The sequence below is a fragment of the Podarcis liolepis genome (assembly GCF_965112155.1).
Source record: "Podarcis liolepis genome assembly, chromosome: 7".
In the NCBI taxonomy this organism is placed as follows: Eukaryota; Metazoa; Chordata; class Lepidosauria; order Squamata; family Lacertidae; genus Podarcis; species Podarcis liolepis.
In genome coordinates this window covers 21553398-21574426 of record NC_139561.1, presented here as the reverse complement: position 1 = coordinate 21574426, position 21029 = coordinate 21553398, and the positions used below count along the sequence as shown (strand labels likewise).

The following is a 21029-nucleotide window of genomic DNA, read 5'->3' as shown; positions in this document are numbered from 1 at the left end:
TAGGCTCTGTGGTTTAACCCACAGCGCCACCCGCATCCCATACAAATACAATAAATAATAATAATAGAGAAACAGTGGAGCAGCGTGACAGCCTGATCCTGGAGAACTGGCTACAAATGCTGTGGCAGCAGCTGTGGGGTGGAAGTGTGGAAACTCACAGTGAACCCATTGAAGACCCAGTCCTTAGGGAGCCCTTTGATGTGCCTGAACCTCTCGTTGACGTAGTTGTTGAAGCGCTCCATGCGCCACACCGTCTCCTCCTTGACGTGGCTGTACATCGGACTCTTCTTCTGAACGTACTGCGGGGAGTTGGCAGAGAAAACAGGCGCCCTTGTTAGGGGCTGTGCATTGTAGCGCTGGAGCTGTGACCCCCCCTCCTGAGGACAAGGGTCTGGGCAAGGAGCAAGGGGAAGTGGGTTCGAAGGACGGGGAGCAGGAGGGTAGGCAAGCCAAGCAAGCGGGGGGGGGGGAGGGAGCTGCTAGGATTGCTTATAAGAACCTAAGGTGGGATCAGGCTAAAGTCCCATCTAGCCCAGCCTCACATTAGCCAAGCAGATGCCCCAATGGGAAGCATAGCTGTCAACTTTTCCCTTTTCTTGCAAGGAATCCTATTCGGAATAAGGGAATTTCCCTTAAAAAAAAGGGAAACGTTGACAGCTATGATGGGAAGCAGGACCTGAGCGGCACAGAAACTCTCCCATCTTGTGTTTCCAAGGAGCTGGAATTCAGACTGCATTCAGAAGTGGAGTTTGGACACAGCTGTCATGGCCAGGAATCTCACCCGCCATGAATTTCTCTTACCCCCCACCCACTTTAAAGCCATTCAAGTTGGTGACCGCTGCTACTTCTTGACGAAGTGGATCCCACCGTTTAACCAGGTGCAGGGTGCATGTATTGACTGATTATTTCAGCTCTTACAACCCATCCTTCCTCCTTGGATGGAGCCCAGAGCCACAAGACAATAAAACCACATTAAAAAGAGACAGAGAGAGCAACATTTGACCTTTGTTTGGTGCTTTGAATCCCTTGGATTCCACCATTTCACTCAGATTTTGTGTGGATTCAATTTGTTTTAACGTTGGCTGAAAAAGAGGGGCAGGACTTTCTGCAATTTCTCTCTCCCTTCCACATAATATGAGAACCCTAGGGGTTCATCCACTAGCCCTCCAAATGGTGTAGCATTAAAGCCGCTAGCACGCTTGCAAAGCTAAGCAGGGTCTGGTCTGGTTTCAAATTGGATGGGGAACCGCATGTTGAGATTCCTGCCTTGCTAGGGGTTGGACTGGATGACCCTCGAGGTCCCTTCCAGCTAGTCTATGATTCTATGAAGATGAATGTTGGGAGATTCAGGGCAGACAAAAGGAAGGCCTTCTTCATGTGGCCCAGAACTAAATGGAGGAATTAATTCCCCAAACAGGTAATGACGGCTTTAAAAGAGGACTGGGCAAATTCATACGGGATGTTCCATGATGCATTATGATTTACTGTTTACAACTATATTACTATGTTCTTGTTTCAAGCTGCAAAGAGAAGTTTTTTTTGTTATTGGGTGCACATGCAAATATTGTCCATAAAATAAAAGGCGTGCACGCACAAATCTAGGAATCTCAATCAAACAGGCAGTTTTCCAGAAAGCAAAGTGGTGAGTCTTCCATGGACCATCTGTTTACGCATTTCTCAGCGAAGGGGCAGCAACAGGGGGAGCCTCCAGGTCTCTCCCCTTTGATTCCACCCACCTGGCAGACCCCCGCTTCTTAAATATGAAAATTCAAACCATTCCCTCCTCGCTCCCACCCACTCAGGCGGGACACAATTGGGGGCGGAGAGGCAGATTTCTGTGCCGCCGCCGCCACCTGCTCTGCCATGAATTTCCTGGCCTCCTCCCCACCCCACCCCCCGCCGATGAGATTTGCAGGTACTCTTTTGAATAACAACACCTGGCCCTCATTTCATGTCCTTTGTGGCAGCGGGGTCTCTCCGGAGCCAGCGTGGCACCACAGCTCTCCAAATCCCAAGCTGAGCAAACAGCTCTGTTCAAGGCAAAGAACACACACGAGGCGCCCATCTTGCCAAAGCCATTAAGCTGCAGGAAGGTGATACCAAGTGGGCTGGGCTGGCAGGGATAACATATGCTCCAGCTGTCCCTGTTTACCAGGGATGGATGGCCCTTGTTTTCTGGTGCCCGTCCTTGGCGCGAGAAGAGAAATTAATTCCTGTCTGTGTTTCTCCTCTTTGGTGAGTGTGACGTATTCGATAACAAAATCTCCAATCATGCCTCTTGCTTAAAAGGCTTCAGAAAACTATTTATGAATTATTTCAAAACATCTATATGTCGCTTAATTGTAACCGCCCTGCTCTCAAATCAACACCTCAAAGCGGTTTGCAAAATGTTACCTGGATGGCTTACAAAAACGCCACATTTAAATTAAATCTCTCTCATCTCACCCGAGCCCTCGAAGGGAGATGGATGAATTTGCCGGCCTTCCCTGCACATAGAAATCTAGATGGTCAAGGGGGTAGGTATCGTTTATGGCACAGGTTGTGGGGAACCTGTGGCTCTCTGAACATTGTTGCTGCTGTTAATAATGGTAATAATTAGTATTAATCAGCTGCCTCTTCACTCAAGCGGCCCCAAGCGACTTACAAACACAAAACCAGTCACAACAGGGACAGCAAATAAAACCTAGAAGCGCCTCTGTAGGAATAAAAGGCAGGTCTTACAGATCCTGCCCCTGTTTAACTCCTATCACCCCTGAGCAAAAGTGATGCTGGATTGAGGCTGACAGACTCAAACAATGTATTGCAGCCCGAAGGTATCGTCATATATTTTCATGACTTTGGCTACTTAAATTTAGCACCTGCTGTTTTTGAGAGCTAGGCTTAGGGACGGGCGAATCTTTCCATTTCAGTTTTCCTCAATTTTCTGCTTTTTGCAATCTAACGATTAGTTCTTCACCTTCCCTCATTGATTTGCAAATATCTTCTTCTTCTTCTTTTTAAAAAAGGAAGTTCTCATGGAAACTCACCAGCATTTGAGTCTACATTTCCCCCTAATTTAATATGTCATTTTGCCTACTATCCATTTTCTTTTTGGAGGCAATTTCCCTTAATATACTGCATTTGGAAGCATGTTAATTTCACCGATAGGTGCCCTTATTTATTTATTTATTTATTTCATAAAACCCACACGGTGCCTGATTTGCAAAATGGGCAACAGCCACCTCAAAGCAGTTTTGCAAAAGAAAAGAAAAGAAAATGAAGTGCAAACAGACTTCTAAAAGGTTAAAATGCAGTAGACTAAAAGCAAGATTAAAACTCGCATCAACTTTCTAAACATCTGGACAGGCATGCCCAAACAATAAAGATTTTTAGAAGGCACCAAAAAGAGGGCAGCGAAGGGGCCTGCCTGGTATCAACAGGCAGGGAGTTCCATCGGCTACATGCTGCCACATTCTAAGATCGTGTTCTTACACACTTTCCCCACACTTTCTGAACCAGATCGCAACATTCAGAGCAGTGCGAATTTCAAAGAATGCCTGGCTTCACGTATTGTTTGGGTACGATGCCTGTTTTAACGCAACGTTCCACATTTGAGAGAAGGCCCAACTATTTCCTGGTCCACAGAATCCTGCCTCCTGCTCAAATCCCACCCCCTCTCCCCCCTCACCTGATTGGTCAGATGAGAAGTCAGGTCTTCCGACTTCGGGTCGTAGTTGAGGCACGTGAGGCGGACGTAGCCGTGGCCAAAGAACAGCATGAAGGGGCATGTGCAGGCGATGAGGAGGTACGAGCGAACATCAAACTTCTTCCCCTCTAAGAGCAGCGGCTTATCAATATATCTGAGAAACCAGGAGGATGTGCATCTCTGAGGCCCCTGAGCTTCTGAGGCCCTTCAAGTGTCGCTCATGCCAATCTGCTTATTTTATTTTTTATGTTCTAATCTATTACATCATCATCATCATCATCATCATTTTATTTTAAATATTTTTTTTTTAAAAAAAAAAGCGCATGGAAAGGGTAACTCATTAACACAGCAGGCACAAGACAGCTCGATAACTATGCATCCTCATTATCTTAATATTTCCTTCCTCCGTTACAGTTTCTTTATGGGGGGGGGTGTTTCCATGCAAAATTCTTCTTTCCAGGGTTTCAGGGAGAAAAGATAATTCAAAAGGTCCGTAGTCTAGAACACAGATTCCCAAAAGAGGTGGTGGAATAACCTGGGGTGGGGTGGGTGGGTTTCAAGTTCATCCGTTTGGTTGAATTAATTAAACTAACTGGATTTTTGAATGCATGTGCAGCTAATGGCTACTGTTTCAAACTGTATTGCATTACAGTGCTACCTCGGGTTACAAACACCTCAGATTACAAATACCTCGGGTTACAAACACTTTGGGTTACAGACTCCGCTAACCCAGAAATAGTACCTCGGGTTAAGAACTTTACCTCAGGATGAGAACAGAAATCGCGTGCTGGCAGTGCGGCGGCAGCGGGTGTCCCCCATTAGCTAAAGTGGTACCTCAGGTTAAGAACGGTTTCAGGTTAAGAACAGACCTCTGGAACGAATTAAGTTCATAACCAGAGGTACCACTGTATTATTATTATTCTTCCTTCCTGGATTGTGTGAACCAGCATAATGAATAATAAAGGTTGGGTTGGGGGCACAAGGGATTAGTGCGTGGAACCCAGGGGGCGGTGACCCAAAAACGTTTGGGAACCGCTGCTGTAGAATATATTGAGGACAGGAAGCGGGTATTATGATCCTTTATGCTTGTATAGCCAATAAAGGCTTTCCAGATTTGTAAGATTGGCAGAGAATAACTAGAGAAAACGGAATAGACCTCCCAGCCCTGTGGACGGCACACAATGCTTCTGTTTTTCAAATACTGCTCAAATTGTTTTTGATAGTTGCAAGTGGACTGATTAAACTAGCCGTGCAATTGTCATGCTTGCAAGGAAAGTGGACATTAGCTGATGTTGAAAGCGGGCATTAGCTGATCTCATGTTTGTTTGATTTGATTATTCTGGCCTGAGGCAGTGTGTGTGTGTGTGTGTGTGTGTGTGTGTGTGTAGTGCCAGATTTACGTATAAGCTAAACAAGCTCTAACATAGGGCCCCACTCTCTTGGGGGCCCCCCAAAAAATTAAAGGGGGGGGGAAACTGGATCTACATTTCCAAAATATAAGATAAAAAGCAAATAAAATAAAACCTACATACAGTTAGAGCTTAATAATTATTTCACTGTTAATATACTTCTTCTTAATTATATTTCACTATTAATATACTTCTTCTTAATTGTATTTCAGCTCAACAATTACTTTGATAAAATACATATGTTGTTATGTGCAAATGGCTTTAGATACCTATTAGGTCCATAACTTACTATATAACATACATTCAACACAAATAACAGCAACAATTTGTTGTTGACAAAAGACAGCTGGACATATAAAGGGCCCCATTACCTTCAGTAGCTTAGGGCCTCATCAAACCTAAATCTGGCCGTGTGTGTGTGTGTGTGAATTTTTGCATTTCCACTTCTGTAGGAAGCCAGTTAGACGGGGAGGGGCGGGGGCAGGTGAGTGCAGCTGCTCAGCTCTCTAACAGCTTTGGTATATAGCATTAGAGACTTATTCAGCTCACACAATGCAAAGTCTTTGGCGTGCATTTCCCCCTTTGAAGCTCTCCTTAGATGCCCAGACAGAAATAATCTCTGATCTGTCTCTCTTTCTTTCTCTCTCTCTTCACCACCTGTTAAAATGCTAATGATCTGTCTGTGTCGATGACACAAAACTTTAAGAAGAGAGAGAAAGGTATTGGAAATGAAACTAGGCCGACTGAGGAAAGGACTCTGATCATACAAACGACAGGAAGTCCTTAGACCGGGAACGTTCGGGCTCTATATGGCAGGAGGAATAAAAGGAATAAGGGGTGTGTGGATATCCTGCCGTTGGCCTAATGTACCCATCTGCTAAAAGGGACGCGGGTGGCGCTGTGGGTTAAACCTCAGAGCCTAGGACTTGCCGATCAGAAGGTCGGCGGTTCGAATCCCCGTGACGGGGTGAGCTCCCGTTGCTCAGTCCCTGCTCCTGCCAACCTAGCAGTTCGAAAGCACGTCAAAGTGCAAGTAGATAAATAGGTACCACTCTGGCAGGAAGGTAAACGGCGTTTCTGTGTGCTGCTCTGGTTCGCCAGAAGCGGCTTAGTCATGCTGACCACATGACCCGGAAGCTGTACGCCGGCTCCCTCGGCCAAGAAAGCGAGATGAGTGCCGCAACCCCAGAGTCGGTCACAACTGGACCTAATGGTCAGGAGTCCCTTTACCCTTTACCTTTACCCACCCGCTAAGACTTTCCGCAGTTGCTCTTACACAAAACGCAGAATCCCGTGCAATCACAGAAAACGGGATGGCACTTTGTTAACACCTTTTGTTCAGACTCTGAAATTTGCACAAATACAAAAGCATTTGGGGGAGGGGAACTTAATGGTTTTTTGACACACACATTGCAAAAAAACTCAGTGAAGACTGAGTAAGCTCAGTGGCTGTGGAATGCCGATTGAATGTTTGGAGGAGCCATAAATGGAATGGAATCTAGAACAGGAATTCTAGATGCTAGAATGGAATCTAGAACAGGAATTCTAGATGCTAGAATGGAATCTAGAACAGGAATTCTAGATGCTAGAATGGAATCTAGAACAGGAATTCTAGATGCTAGAATGGCATCTAGAACAGGAATTCTAGATGCTAGAATGGCATCTAGAACAGGAATTCTAGATGCTAGAATGGAATCTAGGAGGCCTCCAGGATGCCACACTCTGCTATTCCCCCCCCCCCCCGGTATGCGGGGTGTTTAATGGGGAGTCCCGACTTTTGCAGCCCATAATGGGGGGGGAAGGGAAGGGATGCTCAGGCCCAGAAGAGGTGCCAAATGGCTCTTGGGATTCTTACTAGGCCACACCCCCTGTCACCAGGCCACACCCCTCCCCAGCCAAGCTTCACGTCCTCCAGAATGGCTGGGATGTGTTGCGGAACTTGACAGCATCACTTGCTTTCCTGGATGGAGGGTTGAGAAGAGTGTCCTGTGTTCAGGAAGCAACACACTGTGCAAAGGTTAAGATTTGCAGCAGTTGCTCCTCCCACTTTTGCCACCAGCTCCACCCACTACTGGCCTGTGGCCCCTGGAAGGTAGCCTAGTAAGAGATGTGGACGCCGGGGGTGAAAAAAGCTGCCTGTTCCTGCCGTCCTGGTTGCTTTCCAGGAGCTCACATTTCTGCAAGATGACGGCCCGAGAAGGAGATTTCCCCAGCCCACCAGAGATCCCGGGCTTCCTTCACCTCAAGCGCACCGGTTAAGTTCCCCAAAGACCACCCAGCAACATCTTTCACCAGTCAGCTGGAAACTTGGGGCAGTGGGTTAGCAGAACCTCCACATCACTGCGTTCTCTACCTTTGAACGATCCTCGCCGGGGGAATTTTGTAAGGCAGTTTCTTGTACATAGGATCTTCTTCGATGCTGAGCAGCTTGGCTTGCAAGCTGTTGACCTCGGATTGGTTTTTGAGGAGGAAGATCCCCCGGCCTTGGTTCGAGCTGGTGGGCTTGCAGATCCAGATCTGAGGCTCTGTGGAGAAGAGGAGAAACACAGGCAGGTGCCTGATGGATCTATCTGGCCCATCATGGCCTCCTGGGCTGTAGCTCAGTGGTGGAGCACCTGTCTCACATGCAGAAGGTCCCAGGTTCAATCCCCAAGGACATCTCCAGGTAGGATGGAGGATGACCCCTTCCTGAAACTCTTGGAGAGCTACTGCCAGTCAGTGCAGGCAATACTGGCTGGCTGCTCTGATTCGGCCTGTGGACCTGTGGGAATATAATGGGGAGGCGGAGAACCATGTCTGCCACCTTGAGCTCTCTGGAGAAAAGGTGGGAGATAATCGCAGCAATAAAAGGAAAGGAATTCCAACTATCTCCATTGGGAATAGTTTCCTTTATCTGGAATCTACAACCACAGTCCAATTCTGATCGAAAACGAGACAGTGCCAGAGCTAAGCAGGAGTTTGCAGGATAGGAAAATGGTCAAATGAATTCATTTCTGCCTGGGAGGATGTGACTTAGCTCTGAAGCTCCTGACATTCACCTTTATATATTTCAAAGAATATCTCTCTCTCGTCCTTGGTATCCAGGCGGAAAGTCTCAGGGAAAAAGTCCTCCATTTTCAAAACCCTGCAAAAGCCCAGGATAAGAAGAAGGGGTTGGAACTTGCATGCTCCTCGTGAAGGGATCTGCGCCTCTCCAACTAAGGATGGGCGAACAACCTCCCAGTTTGGGTTTCTCCTTTTCCCAATATTCAGTTAAGTTCTCCATATTTCCACACCTGTTTGCCATTTGTTTAGTTACCTTGAAAGCCCTCTTGAAAACCCACCAGCGAATTTCTCCTAATACGCCCTTGTTTGTATGCAATTCTGCCTAACGTACACATTTCCACAGAGCCATTTCCCCTAATACAATGCATTTTTTTTTGTATGGTCTTGGCAGAAGTAAAAAGGTAAAGGGACCCCTGACCGTTAGGTCCAGTTGTGGCTGACTCTGGGGTTGTGGCGCACATCTTGTTTTATTGGCCGAGGGAGCCGGCATACAGCTTCCGAGTCATGTGGCCAGCATGACTAAGCCACTTCTGGTGAACCAGAGCAGCACACGGAAACGCTGTTTACCTTCCTGCTGGAGCGGTACCTATTTATCTACTTGCACTTTGACGTGCTTTCGAACTGCTAGGTTGGCAGGAGCAGGGACCGAGCAATGGGAGCTCACCCCATTGTGGGGATTCGAACCGCCGACCTTCTGATCGGCAAGTCCTAGGCTCTGTGGTTTAACCCACAGCGCCACCTGCATCTGCAATCAAATGCATGATTTACCCTAGTCTGTGCACCTTTTGCACACATTGCTTGGGTTGAGACCTGCACTGCAAAATTCAGGGCAGACTTTGAAGGATTGCTGTGTTTCGGTTTCCGTATTGTTTCAGAAAGCGTTCTGCTTTTTATTATGTTCTGTATTTTTAATAGATATACTGCAAACTGGCCTGTGAGCTCGGACGAAGGTCAGTATATAAATTTAGTTAATAAAAATAATATAAATAGGTTTGCTTTTAAATGGAAATTGAATCCAGCTTATTCCACACACCCTACCCCAACACTGTCAAAACACTGGGTCCATATTTCTAGGGGGCCCCACTGCTGACATGCCCCCCCCCCCAGTGTGGAAATTGGACAACTTTCCTCTTCAGCCAAGGCAGTTCATAAACCTCCATACCCTCAGCTGTGTGTCACATGATTCCTCATGATGTGATCCCAACCAATCAGCGAACACGATGCCACAAAGCCAAATAGCTCCAGATTTGAAACCCTGTCACACGCTGAGATCTGGATTTGAGGTTTTGAATGTTGGCACAGACTACATTCTGTTCTGGAAAGTTGGCTACGGCTGGGGGATGTTTTTTGCAGGGTGAGTGGGAGAGGCAGTTAGATTATACCGTATTTTTCGCCCCATAGGACGCACCGGCCCATAGGACGCATCAAGTTTTTTTTGGGGGGGGGGAAATAAAGGGGGAAAAATTTATTCCCCCCCAGGCGCTTGTGGAGCCGGCAGCGGGGAGAAGCGCTCTTCTCCCCGCCGCCCGCCTTCAGATCAGGTCCGGGGACAGCGGGGAGACGCGCTGTGCCTCCCCACTGTCCCCAGAGCTTGTGGGGCTGGCGGCAGGGTCTCCCCGCCGTCAGCCTCCAAACCACTTCGGGAGACAGCGGGATGGCGGCGTTCCGCCTCCCTCTGTCCCCCGACCTTGTGGGGCTGGCGCTGGGGCTCTCCTGAAGCCTGGAGAGCGAGAGGGGTCGGTGCGCACCGACCCCTCTCGCTCTCCAGGCTTCAGCGAAAGCCTGCATTCGCCCCATAGGACGCACACACATTTCCCCTTCATTTTTGGAGGGGAAAAAGTGCGTCCTATAGGGCGAAAAATACGGTACCTACTTCCCATAGTCAATTTTTTTTTTTACTAAACTTTGTCCCTGAGGCGTCTCCTGGCCTCCTAAAGCAAACATCACCCATTACTGGGAATACAGCTACCAAGAAGCAAGAGAGGATTTTGAAGCCTGTGTAATTTTTGCAAATTCTATGCATATTTTCACCTTCTTTTGCATAATGTTGCGATGTTTGCTTTTGCTGCACTTAATAATTCACTACAGCTGCACCATATGCTCCCCAGTGAATAGTTTTGGCATCAAAAGGGAGCTGTTAAAGGAACAACCCCCCCCCCAAGAACCCCCACTACCAATCAAGTCATCTTCCTTTTTATGCCCAATGATAAATGCCACTCTGCTGCCCCCTCTACATGCCCCTCATCTGCCCAAGGGCCACAGTCCTTTCTAGGCAAGATTCGGGGGGCCGCATTACAGTGGTGGGCAGAGTCAGATGAAAAATGAGTGGGGCAAGCCATGTGAATGTTATCTTTGTATGGTAGGCTACACATGCATACCAACACCCTTCTCTAGCCTCCAGCCAGCTGAGAAAGAAGCATTATGTGGGTTCGAGGACAAATTCCAGCCAGGCAAAAACACTCAAGGAGATTGTGAAGCAGGCCCAGCGAGGGGCGTGGTTTGGCGAGAGGAAGGCGTGGCCTGTGGAACATCCCAAGGGCCCAATTAGAGAGGGCTAGAGGGCCACGTCTGGCCCCTCTGAGCTGGAGACCCTTCCCCCTTGAACAACATAAGGCGCAGGGAGGCTGTGCTTAAGAGTTTAGGGCTCACTTTGTGGTCCTGCTGATCTTCTTCATCACCCGTTCATACTCCCTCAAATTCATCAAAAGGCCGATCTTGGTAGTGAGGATCTTGTTGTTAGAGATCTGGTAAAGAAGCTGCTCTCCTGCAAAGGGAGGAATAGCGAGAGCCAGGCTGGAGCATGAAGGCTGCGTCAACCTCTCTCACACGCAACACATCCTTTATTGATAACCTTTGGGCCAAGCCCAACAACAAGGGTGCAGAGAGCCTGCCGACTCCAGCTGCTGCTGGACTGCAGGGGTGCCAATGAGAATGAAATATTGTGGGGGCCAGGTAAGCCCCGCCCCGCGTAATCGATCACATGACATGGTGCACACACACCATTTGAATGGGAATGCTCATCAGCTTTTCTGCATTGTAGGGAGTTAGACTCTATGGTGTTCATGGTTCCATTCCAACTCTATGATTCTCTGAAGAACAGCACCCATCAGGCTGTAGCTAATGGTAGTCAGTAGACCCACTGATATGAATAGACCTCAGTTAGTCATGTCCATGGATTTCAATGGGTTTGAAAATCATCCCTGACCACTCGTCCTGTTGGCTGTGGTTGATGGAGGTTCAGCAACATCTGCCGAGCCTCAGGTTCTCCACTCCCGTGCCCTAAGACCACTATGGAAAAGGTCTTTTTGGTGGTGGCTCCCCCAGGCCTCCTTACCTTCTCTGAAGTTGAAATAGGTGTCCCGGCACTTAGTCTCACACCACTTCAGGATGTAATCCTCCCTCCGGTTGTCATAGATACGCTGCCAGCCTTTGTTCTTGCAGAAGGCGTTCAGTCTGCTCAGAGGAAGGAGAGAAAACAATGAGGTCCAGCAACTTGTTGGGTTTTTTTTAAAATAAAGAACGGCAGCAGCCCTTGCCTTCACCCTCAGAAAAGTCTGGCTACTGGATCAGGCCAAAGGCCCATCTAGTCCAGCCTGCTGTTCTCACAGGGGCCAATCATCTGATGGCTGCAGGAAGCTGGGGATGAAGGCATCAGCCCTCCTTCACTCATAAGAACATCGGAAGAGCCATTCCCTGGGGGATTCCCTGGTCCTGAATGGGGTAACTGTGCCCCCGAAGGACCAGGTGCGCAGCCTGGGAGTCATTTTGGACTCACAGCTGTCCATGGAGGCGCAGGTTAATTCTGTGTCCAGGGCAGCTGTCTACCAGCTCCACCTGGTACGCAGGCTAAGACCCTACCTGCCCACGGACTGTCTCACCAGAGTGGTGCATGCTCTAGTTATCTCCCGCTTGGACTACTGCAACGCGCTCTACGTTGGGCTACCTTTGAAGGTGACCCGGAAACTGCAATTAATCCAGAATGCGGCAGCTAGACTGGTGACTGGGAGTGGCCGCCGGGACCACATAACACTGGTTCTGAGAGATCTGCATTGGCTCCCAGTACGTTTCCGAGCACATTTCAAAGTGTTGGTGCTGACCTTTAAAGCCCTAAACAGCCTCAGTCCTGTGTACCTGAAGGAGCATCTCCACCCCCATCATTCTGCCCAGACACTGAGATCCAGCGCTGAGGGCCTTCTGGCGGTTCCCTTATTGCGAGAAGTGAGTTTACAGGGAACCAGACAGAGGGCCTTCTCGGTAGTGGCGCCCATCCTGTGGAACACCCTCCCTTCAGATGTGAAGGAAATAAGTAGCTATCCTATCTTTAAAAGACATCTGAAGGCAGCCCTGTTCAGGGAAGTTTTTCAATATTTAAGGCTGTATTGTTTTTAATACTTGATTGGGAGCCACCCAGAGTGGCTGGGGAAACTCAGCCAGATGGGTGGGGTATTATTATTATTATTATTATTATTATTATTATTATTATTATTTTCCCCAGGATAACCAATAGGGAGACAGGCAGGACTGACATCACTTGTGACTTCAATCACTAAGTTGAAGAGGTTGCTTCTCCCTCCTCTTCCTCTTTCCTTGTGTGCTGTGTCTGTTTTACACTGTGAGCAGAGGCCCTGAGGACTAAAGGGTAGCATAGAAATGCTGTCAATAAGGAACTACAAGACTCTGGGGAGCCACAGGAAGAAGCACCCATGACGGAGGGGCAATTCTTTCTGCAGGCGTCCTTACATATCGATTCCGTTTGCTCCTCCAATATAATAAAAAGGCCCCAAGTTGGGAGGCTCCTCTGGCTTCTTCTCCTCTGGGTGATTCATTCGGGGCGATGCTTTGGGAACGCCTTTCTGCCCTTTGGGTTTGGTTTCGTTTGCCAGCTCCCCTTCAGCTAAGTTGGAATTGCCTGGAACCAAGAGAGAAAAGCATGGGGGAGTCAGGTGGCTCCAGGATGCCCACAGGCGGGGCATGAAGGCAACAGCCCACCCTCGCTGTCATGCATACAACCCTCAGAAGGACCTGGCTGGATCAGGCCAGCATCCTGTTCTCACAGTGGCCAGCCAGATGCTTCTTATGGGAAGCCCAAAATCTGGTCCTGAGCACAACACTCCCCGTTGGTGATTCCTGGCAACTGGGATTCAGGGGCCTCCTGCCTCCAGCTGTTGTGGGTGGGCCACCAAAAGCTTGATGGGCCTGGTGTGACCTTGCCAACCCTGCTCTAAAGTACCGTATTTTTCGCTCCATAAGACACACCTGACCATAAGACGCACCTAGTTTTTAGAGGTGGAAAACAAGAAAAAAAAATATTCTGAACGAAAGAGTGGATGTATGATTTTTGTAGTTCATGCTGTGGCCACGGACATGTTAGGTGATTTGACAGTGAGTTTGGGTTAGCCCAATGCAAAAATCCTGAGGATCCATGGGGATCCGTGCTTTGTAACCACAATTTTGCGCCATTGTGGCCCCACGAAACAATGGATGTGTGGGATTTTTTTTGGTGCAGGCTGTAGCCATGGACATGCTATGTGATCTGATGGTAAATTTGCAGTGACCCAATGCAAAAATCCTGAGGATCCATGTACTTTTACCTCCCCCCTCCCAGGCAGCCTACTTTATCGCTAGCGTCCCTTATCTCCCTCCTGATCGCTTGCCGATCAGCTACTCAGTGGCTTCCTTTCAACACTCCCTTCCCTCTTGTTTGCCTTAGTGTCTTTTCCTTAGCTGGAGCAGTTTTTTGCTCCTCCTTTTTTCTAATTTCTCTCCTCATTGCTTGTTTTAGTATTCCTGTCTCCTCTCCTTGCAAGTTCGCTGTCTTTACTCCCCCCACACACTCCTCCGGCAGCCTCCTTTACCCGCAGCCTTATCTCCCACCCAATCGCTTGCCAATCAGCTGCTCAGCAACTTTGTTTCAACACCCGCTTCCATCTTTCTAAAAAAACCCCACCACAATCTGTTTTTTGCCCCTAGGCAATTTGGCTCCAGGGACCACGCATTTGCCCCATAAGACGCACAGACATTTCCCCTACTTTTGAGGAGTAAAAAGTGCGTCATATGGAGCAAAAAATACGGTATGTGCTCCCTGCCAGAAGTGACCCTTTCCCCAGATACGCTTGCTTTGACGCCCATGTTCACAGGTCTCCACTGAGCTGTTCAAAGTTCACAAAGCGTTCAAGGAAGGCAGAGTCTGCTCTCCAGAGACCAGGGTGTAGCATCGTGCCAATTAATTTGGGGAGGGAGTCGTTGCAACTGTGCGACGCCCAGGATGAGAGTCGGCTCCATCAGGTCGGAACTAATTGGCCGTTGCCTCTTTGAAGGCCTCCCATTCTCATGCTCGAGTCCTTTGTGAGAGCAACGCCAGCTTCGCTTTACACATGCAGGCAGCCAGATATGGGTCTGGGTTTGGGGACAGTGTGGGTCGGGGAGGAGTGGAGCAGGGAGGGCACACTGGGGGAAGCAAGAGGGTGCCTACTGCTTTGCTTCTCTGGCTGCAAGTCTTTGTCAGTTTGGCTTTCAAACATGCTCATGAATTTCCCCCTTGTACTTGCGACACACTTGGAATCTGCAGAGGAAGAGGAGGAGAGAAAAAGCCATTGGGCCCTGAACCAATACAGTGGTACCTCGGGTTACATACGCTTCAGGTAACATATGCTTCAGGTTACATACTCTTCTAACCCAGAAATAGTACCTCAGGTTAAGAACTTTGCTTCAGGATGAGAACAGAAACCGTGCTCCGGGTACTATTTTTACCTCAGGATGAGAACAGAAATCACGCGGCAGCAGCGGGAGGCCCCATTAGCTAAAGTGGTGCTTCAGGTTAAGAACAGTTTCAGGTTAAGTACAGATCTCTGGAGCGAATTAAGTACTTAACCAGAGGTACCATTGTACTAATAATACCAATACTGACCACAATACTCAAAGATAAATGGTTTTGCGAAAAGACCCATCTCCCCCAACGTTTGCCTTCTAAATTCTGGAGGAGGCTTCTGAGGGACGTGGCAGTGGGCTCTTCGTGGTCATTCATATTTTGTGCCTTTTCATTTGGAATTGCTTCAAATCAACATTTCCTCCGTGGTGGCTACACTACTGTTTCTTCAGCACAGTCACACCCACCCTGTATATTTAAAGCACCATAGAATTAGCTGTAGAGCAGGAAGGGACCCCAAGGGCCATCTAGACCAACCCCCTGCAAGGCACGAAACACAGTGAAAAAATCCCTGACAGAGGGCTATTCAATCTCTGTTTTTATTTTTGGAAAAACATTCTGCATGCAAAGCAAGTGCTCTACCACTGAACTAAGATGTAGAAAGCTGGATTATATGGAGTGAAACTATTGGTCCATCTAGTTTACGATTGTCTACACTGATTGACAGTGGCTTTTCAGGGTTTCAGATAAAGTTCTCTCCCGGCCGTACCTAGAGAGGCCGGGGATTGAGCCTGAGACCTTCTGCATGCTCCTCAACTGAGCCGCGGCCCTGCCACTAAGGGAAGAGCTTGTTTTTCAGAGAGAGAAAGGGACCGCACACCTTTCTGTCCATTAGCTCCCTTATTGAGTCGACCAGCACCTGATCTACCAGAGCATTTTGAGAGGCAGAGCGGCCAATTTGCTGCCAATAATGAACAGGAGGCGCCCAAGCCAAGTTATTTAATGAGACACGGCCAGCTTCCAAATCGAGGGCAGCACCAGAAACGCGAGTGGGTGGATTCAATAAAGTTCAGAGAAAGGAGGGCAGAATTCTTTGCTAAGTCCTGGAAACCAGGTTGAAAATCTGGGTCACAACTTTCCCCTAGGAACAAAGGAAGCCGCTTTTTACCACTGGTCCATCGAGCTCAGTATTGTCTACACTGACCGGCAGCAGCTCTCCAGGGTTTCAGGCAGGGGATAATCCCAGTCCTACCTGGAGTTGCTTTTAAGTATTGACCTGGGACGTCTTGAATGCAAATCTCTGCTGCTAAGCTGCGGCCGTTCCCCAAAAGAAATGCACCCATTGAAGCTTCCGCTTTGAACTTTTGTAATTATCCTGCACTTTCCACTCGGTCTGTTCATGAAATGCAGCCCAAGATCAGAGGTGGTGGTGGGGGAGTAATTCAGTTTAGTTTGCATATTAACACCCCCTACCTAATTTGCGGGGACACGGGTGGCACTGTGGGTTAAACCACAGAGCCTAGGACTTGCTGATAGAGAAGGTCGGCGGTTCAAATCCCCGCGACGGGGTGAGCTCCCATTGCTTGGTCCCTGCTCCTGCCAACCTAGCAGTTCGAAAGCACACCAGTGCAAGTAGATAAATAGGTACCACAATGGTGGGAAGGTAAATGGCGTTTCCGTGCGCTGCTCTGCTTTGCCAGAAGCGGCTTAGTCATGCTGGCCACATGACCCAGCTGCTGTATGCCGGCTCCCTCAGCCAATAAAGTGAGATGAGCGCTGCAACCCCAGAGTCGGCCACGACTGGACCTAATGGTCAGGGGTCCCTTTACTTTTACCTTTACCTAATTTGCATTTCGGAAATTCGGACAATCGGTCCATCTAGCTCAGTGTTTCCCAACCTTTTTTGGGCAAAGGCACACTTGTTTCATGAAAAAAAATCTCGAGGCACACCACCATTACAGCCCCGTGACGTCAGCGCGCAGCGTCACGCCGGGAGGGACATGAATTGCTAGCAAATTACATAATCACCTCCTTGAGGGCTGGCTCATCTTCTCCGAAGGCAGAACCCCATTAATTAACAGCACAGACTCACACCATAGCCAAGACGAGGGGGGAAAACCTCAGTCATGCACAGTCATGCACATGTGGGGGCTAAATGAGGACGAAGACCGGGCAGAGAGCAGGGTTCAAATCACCCCACCTGGCCAGGACAATCCCTGGGTGCTCCCTTGGGCCACTCGCCTGACCCACCTCGCAGGGCTGTTGTTGCGAGGATAACACGGGGAGAACCACGCACGCCCCCGGGAGCTCCTTGGAGGAGAAAGCGGGCGATGAATGCAATGCACGAAATATATGAGAGGCGACCAGGTTTTGCAGGTGAGGGGCCCCCGCTAGCCTCCGCTTCCAACACCCGGCGCAACGACGCCGAAGTTTCCCCCCCGGGCTCGGCTCGGGGAGCAGCGCTGCTCCCCCCCCGGCTCCCCTTCGCCCTCCCGGCTCTCTCTGCCGCCCACTGGGGAACCCCCTCACCTGCCAAGTCCGGAGTGCCGGTGGAAGTTGCATGCATGCATGCATGCAGGGCGCCGCGTTGCCATTGCATTGCACTGCATTCCATGCAACGCCTGCACGCATGCATTGCCTTGCACACCCGCCAAGGGGTCTCCCCGCGGTCCGATGCGTTCCCTCCGGCGCGGATGCAGCATTGCAAAAATAACCCCCCCCCCGACGCAGCCCTACCTGGGGGGCAGCCTCCGCCTCCGCCGCTCCGCCTCCGCGGGGATCCCCAGGCTCCATCCTGCCGCCCGATCTCCGCGGGGGCGCAGGCAGGCTGCGCGGGGTCTGCGCGGAAGAGCCCCTGCCCGCCCGGCCGCCGCCGCTGCGCTCATTCCATGGCCGGGAGAAGAGCGCTTCAAACAAAACGCCCGGCCCGCCAGGCCACGCTGGGAAATGTAGTTCGCGCACCCCGCGCGGGCGCGGAGCCCAAGGGCGAGGGGACTACGGATCCCGGCAGCCCCCGCGCCGGGGACGGAGGGGGAGAGGCCGGGTGCAGGGATGGAGGGACGGGTGGGCGAGCGAGTGAGTGAGTGGCAGCCGCCAAGCCTTGGCCGAGAGCCAGGAAGGGCCTCCCCGGAGGAGGAGGAGGAGGGAGGCGCAGAGCGGGAGGGAGGGAGGGAACCCCAGGGGTCATCTAGTGACGGCGCCCCAATCGAAAATTTGACTTTAAAAAAAAAATCTTTCGAATTTTTAAATTTTTCCCGCGGCACACCAGGCAACATCTCGCGGCACACTAGTGTGCCGCGGAACAGTGGTTGGGAAACACTGATCTAGCTCATAACCACACTTTCCTGAATTTTGCAAGGCAGTTCTCCAGCCACAAAATGTGGACCAAAAATTTATGTATTGAGGAAAGGTGTCCATAAGAATGCAATTATGAGTGAAAACAAACAAAAATGTATTATATTAGGGAAATTGCTTGCAAAAAAAGAGAAAGACAGACATATCAGGCAAAATTGAATAGAGAACTGTGTATATTAAGGGGAATGTACACTGATAAATTTCCGTGGGGATCATTTTTTGAAAAAGGAATATGGCAACTGAAATTGACACTTTTGTCCTTTTCTACCTGAGAGTCATAAAAACTGGCTTGGTCTAGCCTGTGGACATTCACAGTCCAGGAATACTTGGCTGTCCATTTGGAAACATTTGACTTCTCATAGTTAATAGTTAGATATTCATTTCTACCATAATCTGCAAATCCAATAAGCAGCTGTCTTAAGCCTCAGATGGATTTCCGAGATTAAAATGCCATTGCTTGGGCAGGAGGTACGCCTGGCTCCAACCTTGTCATTATTTATGAGCCAGCCCAAGAAGGTTTTGTTTTGTTTTCCTGGGCATCTGGGCAGCATCACTGATATGATTGTACTGCTAAATCTGTTTTTAATACGTCCGTGTGATTTTATGACCGCATTCTTTACTTGCTTGAAAATCGCTTTGGGAGTTGGGTGGGTTTTATTTATTTTTGGTAATGGGAAGCGATACATAAATTCAATAATCCCACTCAATAAACCTCACCTAACAAAATGGAAGCTTTAGTGGTGCTTTGTTTAGGCGGGCGAAAAGGTACTGAGCCCAAAGTTATGGGACAATCAGCCAAGCACTGAGTAGAACTCATTTGGATAACACAACTTTCCGCTGCCTGCCATTAGTATTAGTTGTTTTTTTTTAATGTTCATTTATTATTATTTCATTATTGGGGTTTTTGGGGTGGGGTTTTTTGGGTGGGGTTGTTGTTTTTATTTTAATTATATATTTTGTGGTTTTATATTTTGTTTTTTGTTCTGTGAACCGCCCTGAGACCTCAGGCTATAGGGTGGCAAAGGTAAATGTAAAGGGACCCCTGACCATTAGGTCCAGTCACGGACAACTCTGGGGTTGCGGCGGTCATCTTGCTTTACTGTCCGAGGGAGCTGGCATACAGCTTCTGGGTCATGTGGCCAGCATGACTAAGCCGCTTCTGGCAAAGCAGAGCAGCGCATGGAAATGCCGTTTACCTTCCTGCCGGAGTGGTACCTATTTATCTACTTGCACTTTGATGTGCTTTTGAACTGCTAGGTTGGCAGGAGCAGGGACTGAGCAACGGGAGCTCACCCCGTCGCGGGGATTCAAACCGCCGACCTTCTGATTGGCAAGTCCTAGGCTCTGTGGTTTAACCCACAGCGCCACCCGCGTCCCTTATAGGGTGGTATATAAATTCTAATTCTTCTTCTTCTTATTCTTCTTCTTTTTCTTCTTATATTATTATACTATGCTTCATTGGAAGATCTCAGAGGCGTTCACAAGATAAAAATACAGGATAGAAGCACAAAATAATTAGTTAAAAATGAAAACAAAACAATAACCCCCTCCCACAAACACATTATTCTAATAGTAGTACCTGGTCTGCTGTCCCATTTGTCTTTGCCCCACCCTACAAACTTAGACTCCAAATATGTTTTCTTTCACTAATAGAAGCCTTTTTTCCAAGCCCAATTGCAGCATGCAGGTAATTTGAGATGTGCTGAAGCAAGTGTGGAGCCAGCCCATTGTGGGTGAATGGAGCCCTCTCCCACCAGCCTCCACCTGCCTTTGTACAACCAGCCCTGCCCATTCATCTTCTGCCTCCCTTTGGCCCTTGAAGAACTCAGTGGGGAGGGACCATCAGTCGGAGCCACTTGCCATTGGCTCCGGCCCCGCCTGTCATTGGCACTGGCTCCGCCTGCTCTGGGTGCCCCTTCCGCCCTGCCAGTCATCACAGGCCCATCTCAGGTCGGTGCGAGAGGCGGTCTTTGCTCACCTCTTTGCCTATTGGAAGGGGCGCTTTTAACCCTCCGCCTGCCATTTCCCAGGCGTCTTCCCGCCGCGGCTCTCCCCTTGCGGGCCTCACCTGCTTCGGTGTAGTACGGATACCAATGGAAGCCTAAGCTGATGGCGGCTGCTCTTTCACTGGCATCCAAAGGCCTTTCATCCATCCATCCTACATAAGCCAGAGCAATTTGGTCAGAACCGGGCGGGCGCTGGCTCTTGTTTCGAAAGCCAACGCGGCCGAGTGGTTAGAGTGCCAGCCTAGGATGCAGTAGAGACCAGGGCTCAAATTCCCAGCTCCTCAATGACTTTAGGCTGGTCTGTGGTGGGAATGGGGGCTCCTAACAGCTCTCAGCACACCCAGCAAACTACAGCTCCCAGGATTCTTTGGGAGAAGCCATGATACTGCTTTATGTGTACAGTACCGATGGGCCCCAGGATAAATATCTCCGCTTACAGCTCTCTCTTTTACATAATTCCTCCAGTGCCTTGAAAAACAGCTGAATGGAAAGATGTACAGATCACGAAGATCCTCTGATAGGCATTCTTGTGGTTCCTCAGGCCCCTGAGGTTCAGTCAGCCTTTACAAGGGACCAAGCTTTTAATATGGTGGGCCTTGTCTTGTGGAACTGCCTGCCAATGGAGGTTCAGCAAGATTCATTCCTGCCTTCTTTCGGATGCCTCTGAAAAATTGTGTTATTCAGTGGCCTTTGATGTGAGAATTTCTTTTTACCGGCTAGTATTTATCAATGCTTTTAATGGATGTTTATCAGAATGGAACTGTTTATGTGGTATACAGCCTTGCGCTCTCTCTCTCTGTTGTTGTTGTTGTTTATATATAAAAAGTGTGGTCTATAAGAATTTCAATAAATAAAATTTAAGTGGAGCAGTGATGCCATTGGGC

At 49.0% G+C, this 21029-nt stretch overlaps 1 protein-coding gene across 1 annotated transcript in view; it reads right to left on the bottom strand.

Annotated features, from left to right (window-relative positions):
* TTLL10 (tubulin tyrosine ligase like 10) overlaps positions 1 to 21029 on the bottom strand; it is a 210164-nt gene that overhangs the window by 8542 nt on the left and 180593 nt on the right. Inside the window, exons 7-14 of the mRNA XM_083512900.1 lie at positions 14612 to 14701; positions 12880 to 13048; positions 11474 to 11592; positions 10789 to 10903; positions 8133 to 8218; positions 7448 to 7619; positions 3668 to 3839; positions 159 to 299 (exon numbers count right to left, since the gene is read on the bottom strand). Of these exons, the coding sequence (XP_083369026.1) occupies positions 159 to 299; positions 3668 to 3839; positions 7448 to 7619; positions 8133 to 8218; positions 10789 to 10903; positions 11474 to 11592; positions 12880 to 13048; positions 14612 to 14701 (1064 nt within the window). The remainder of the gene's footprint in view (positions 1 to 158; positions 300 to 3667; positions 3840 to 7447; positions 7620 to 8132; positions 8219 to 10788; positions 10904 to 11473; positions 11593 to 12879; positions 13049 to 14611; positions 14702 to 21029) is intronic.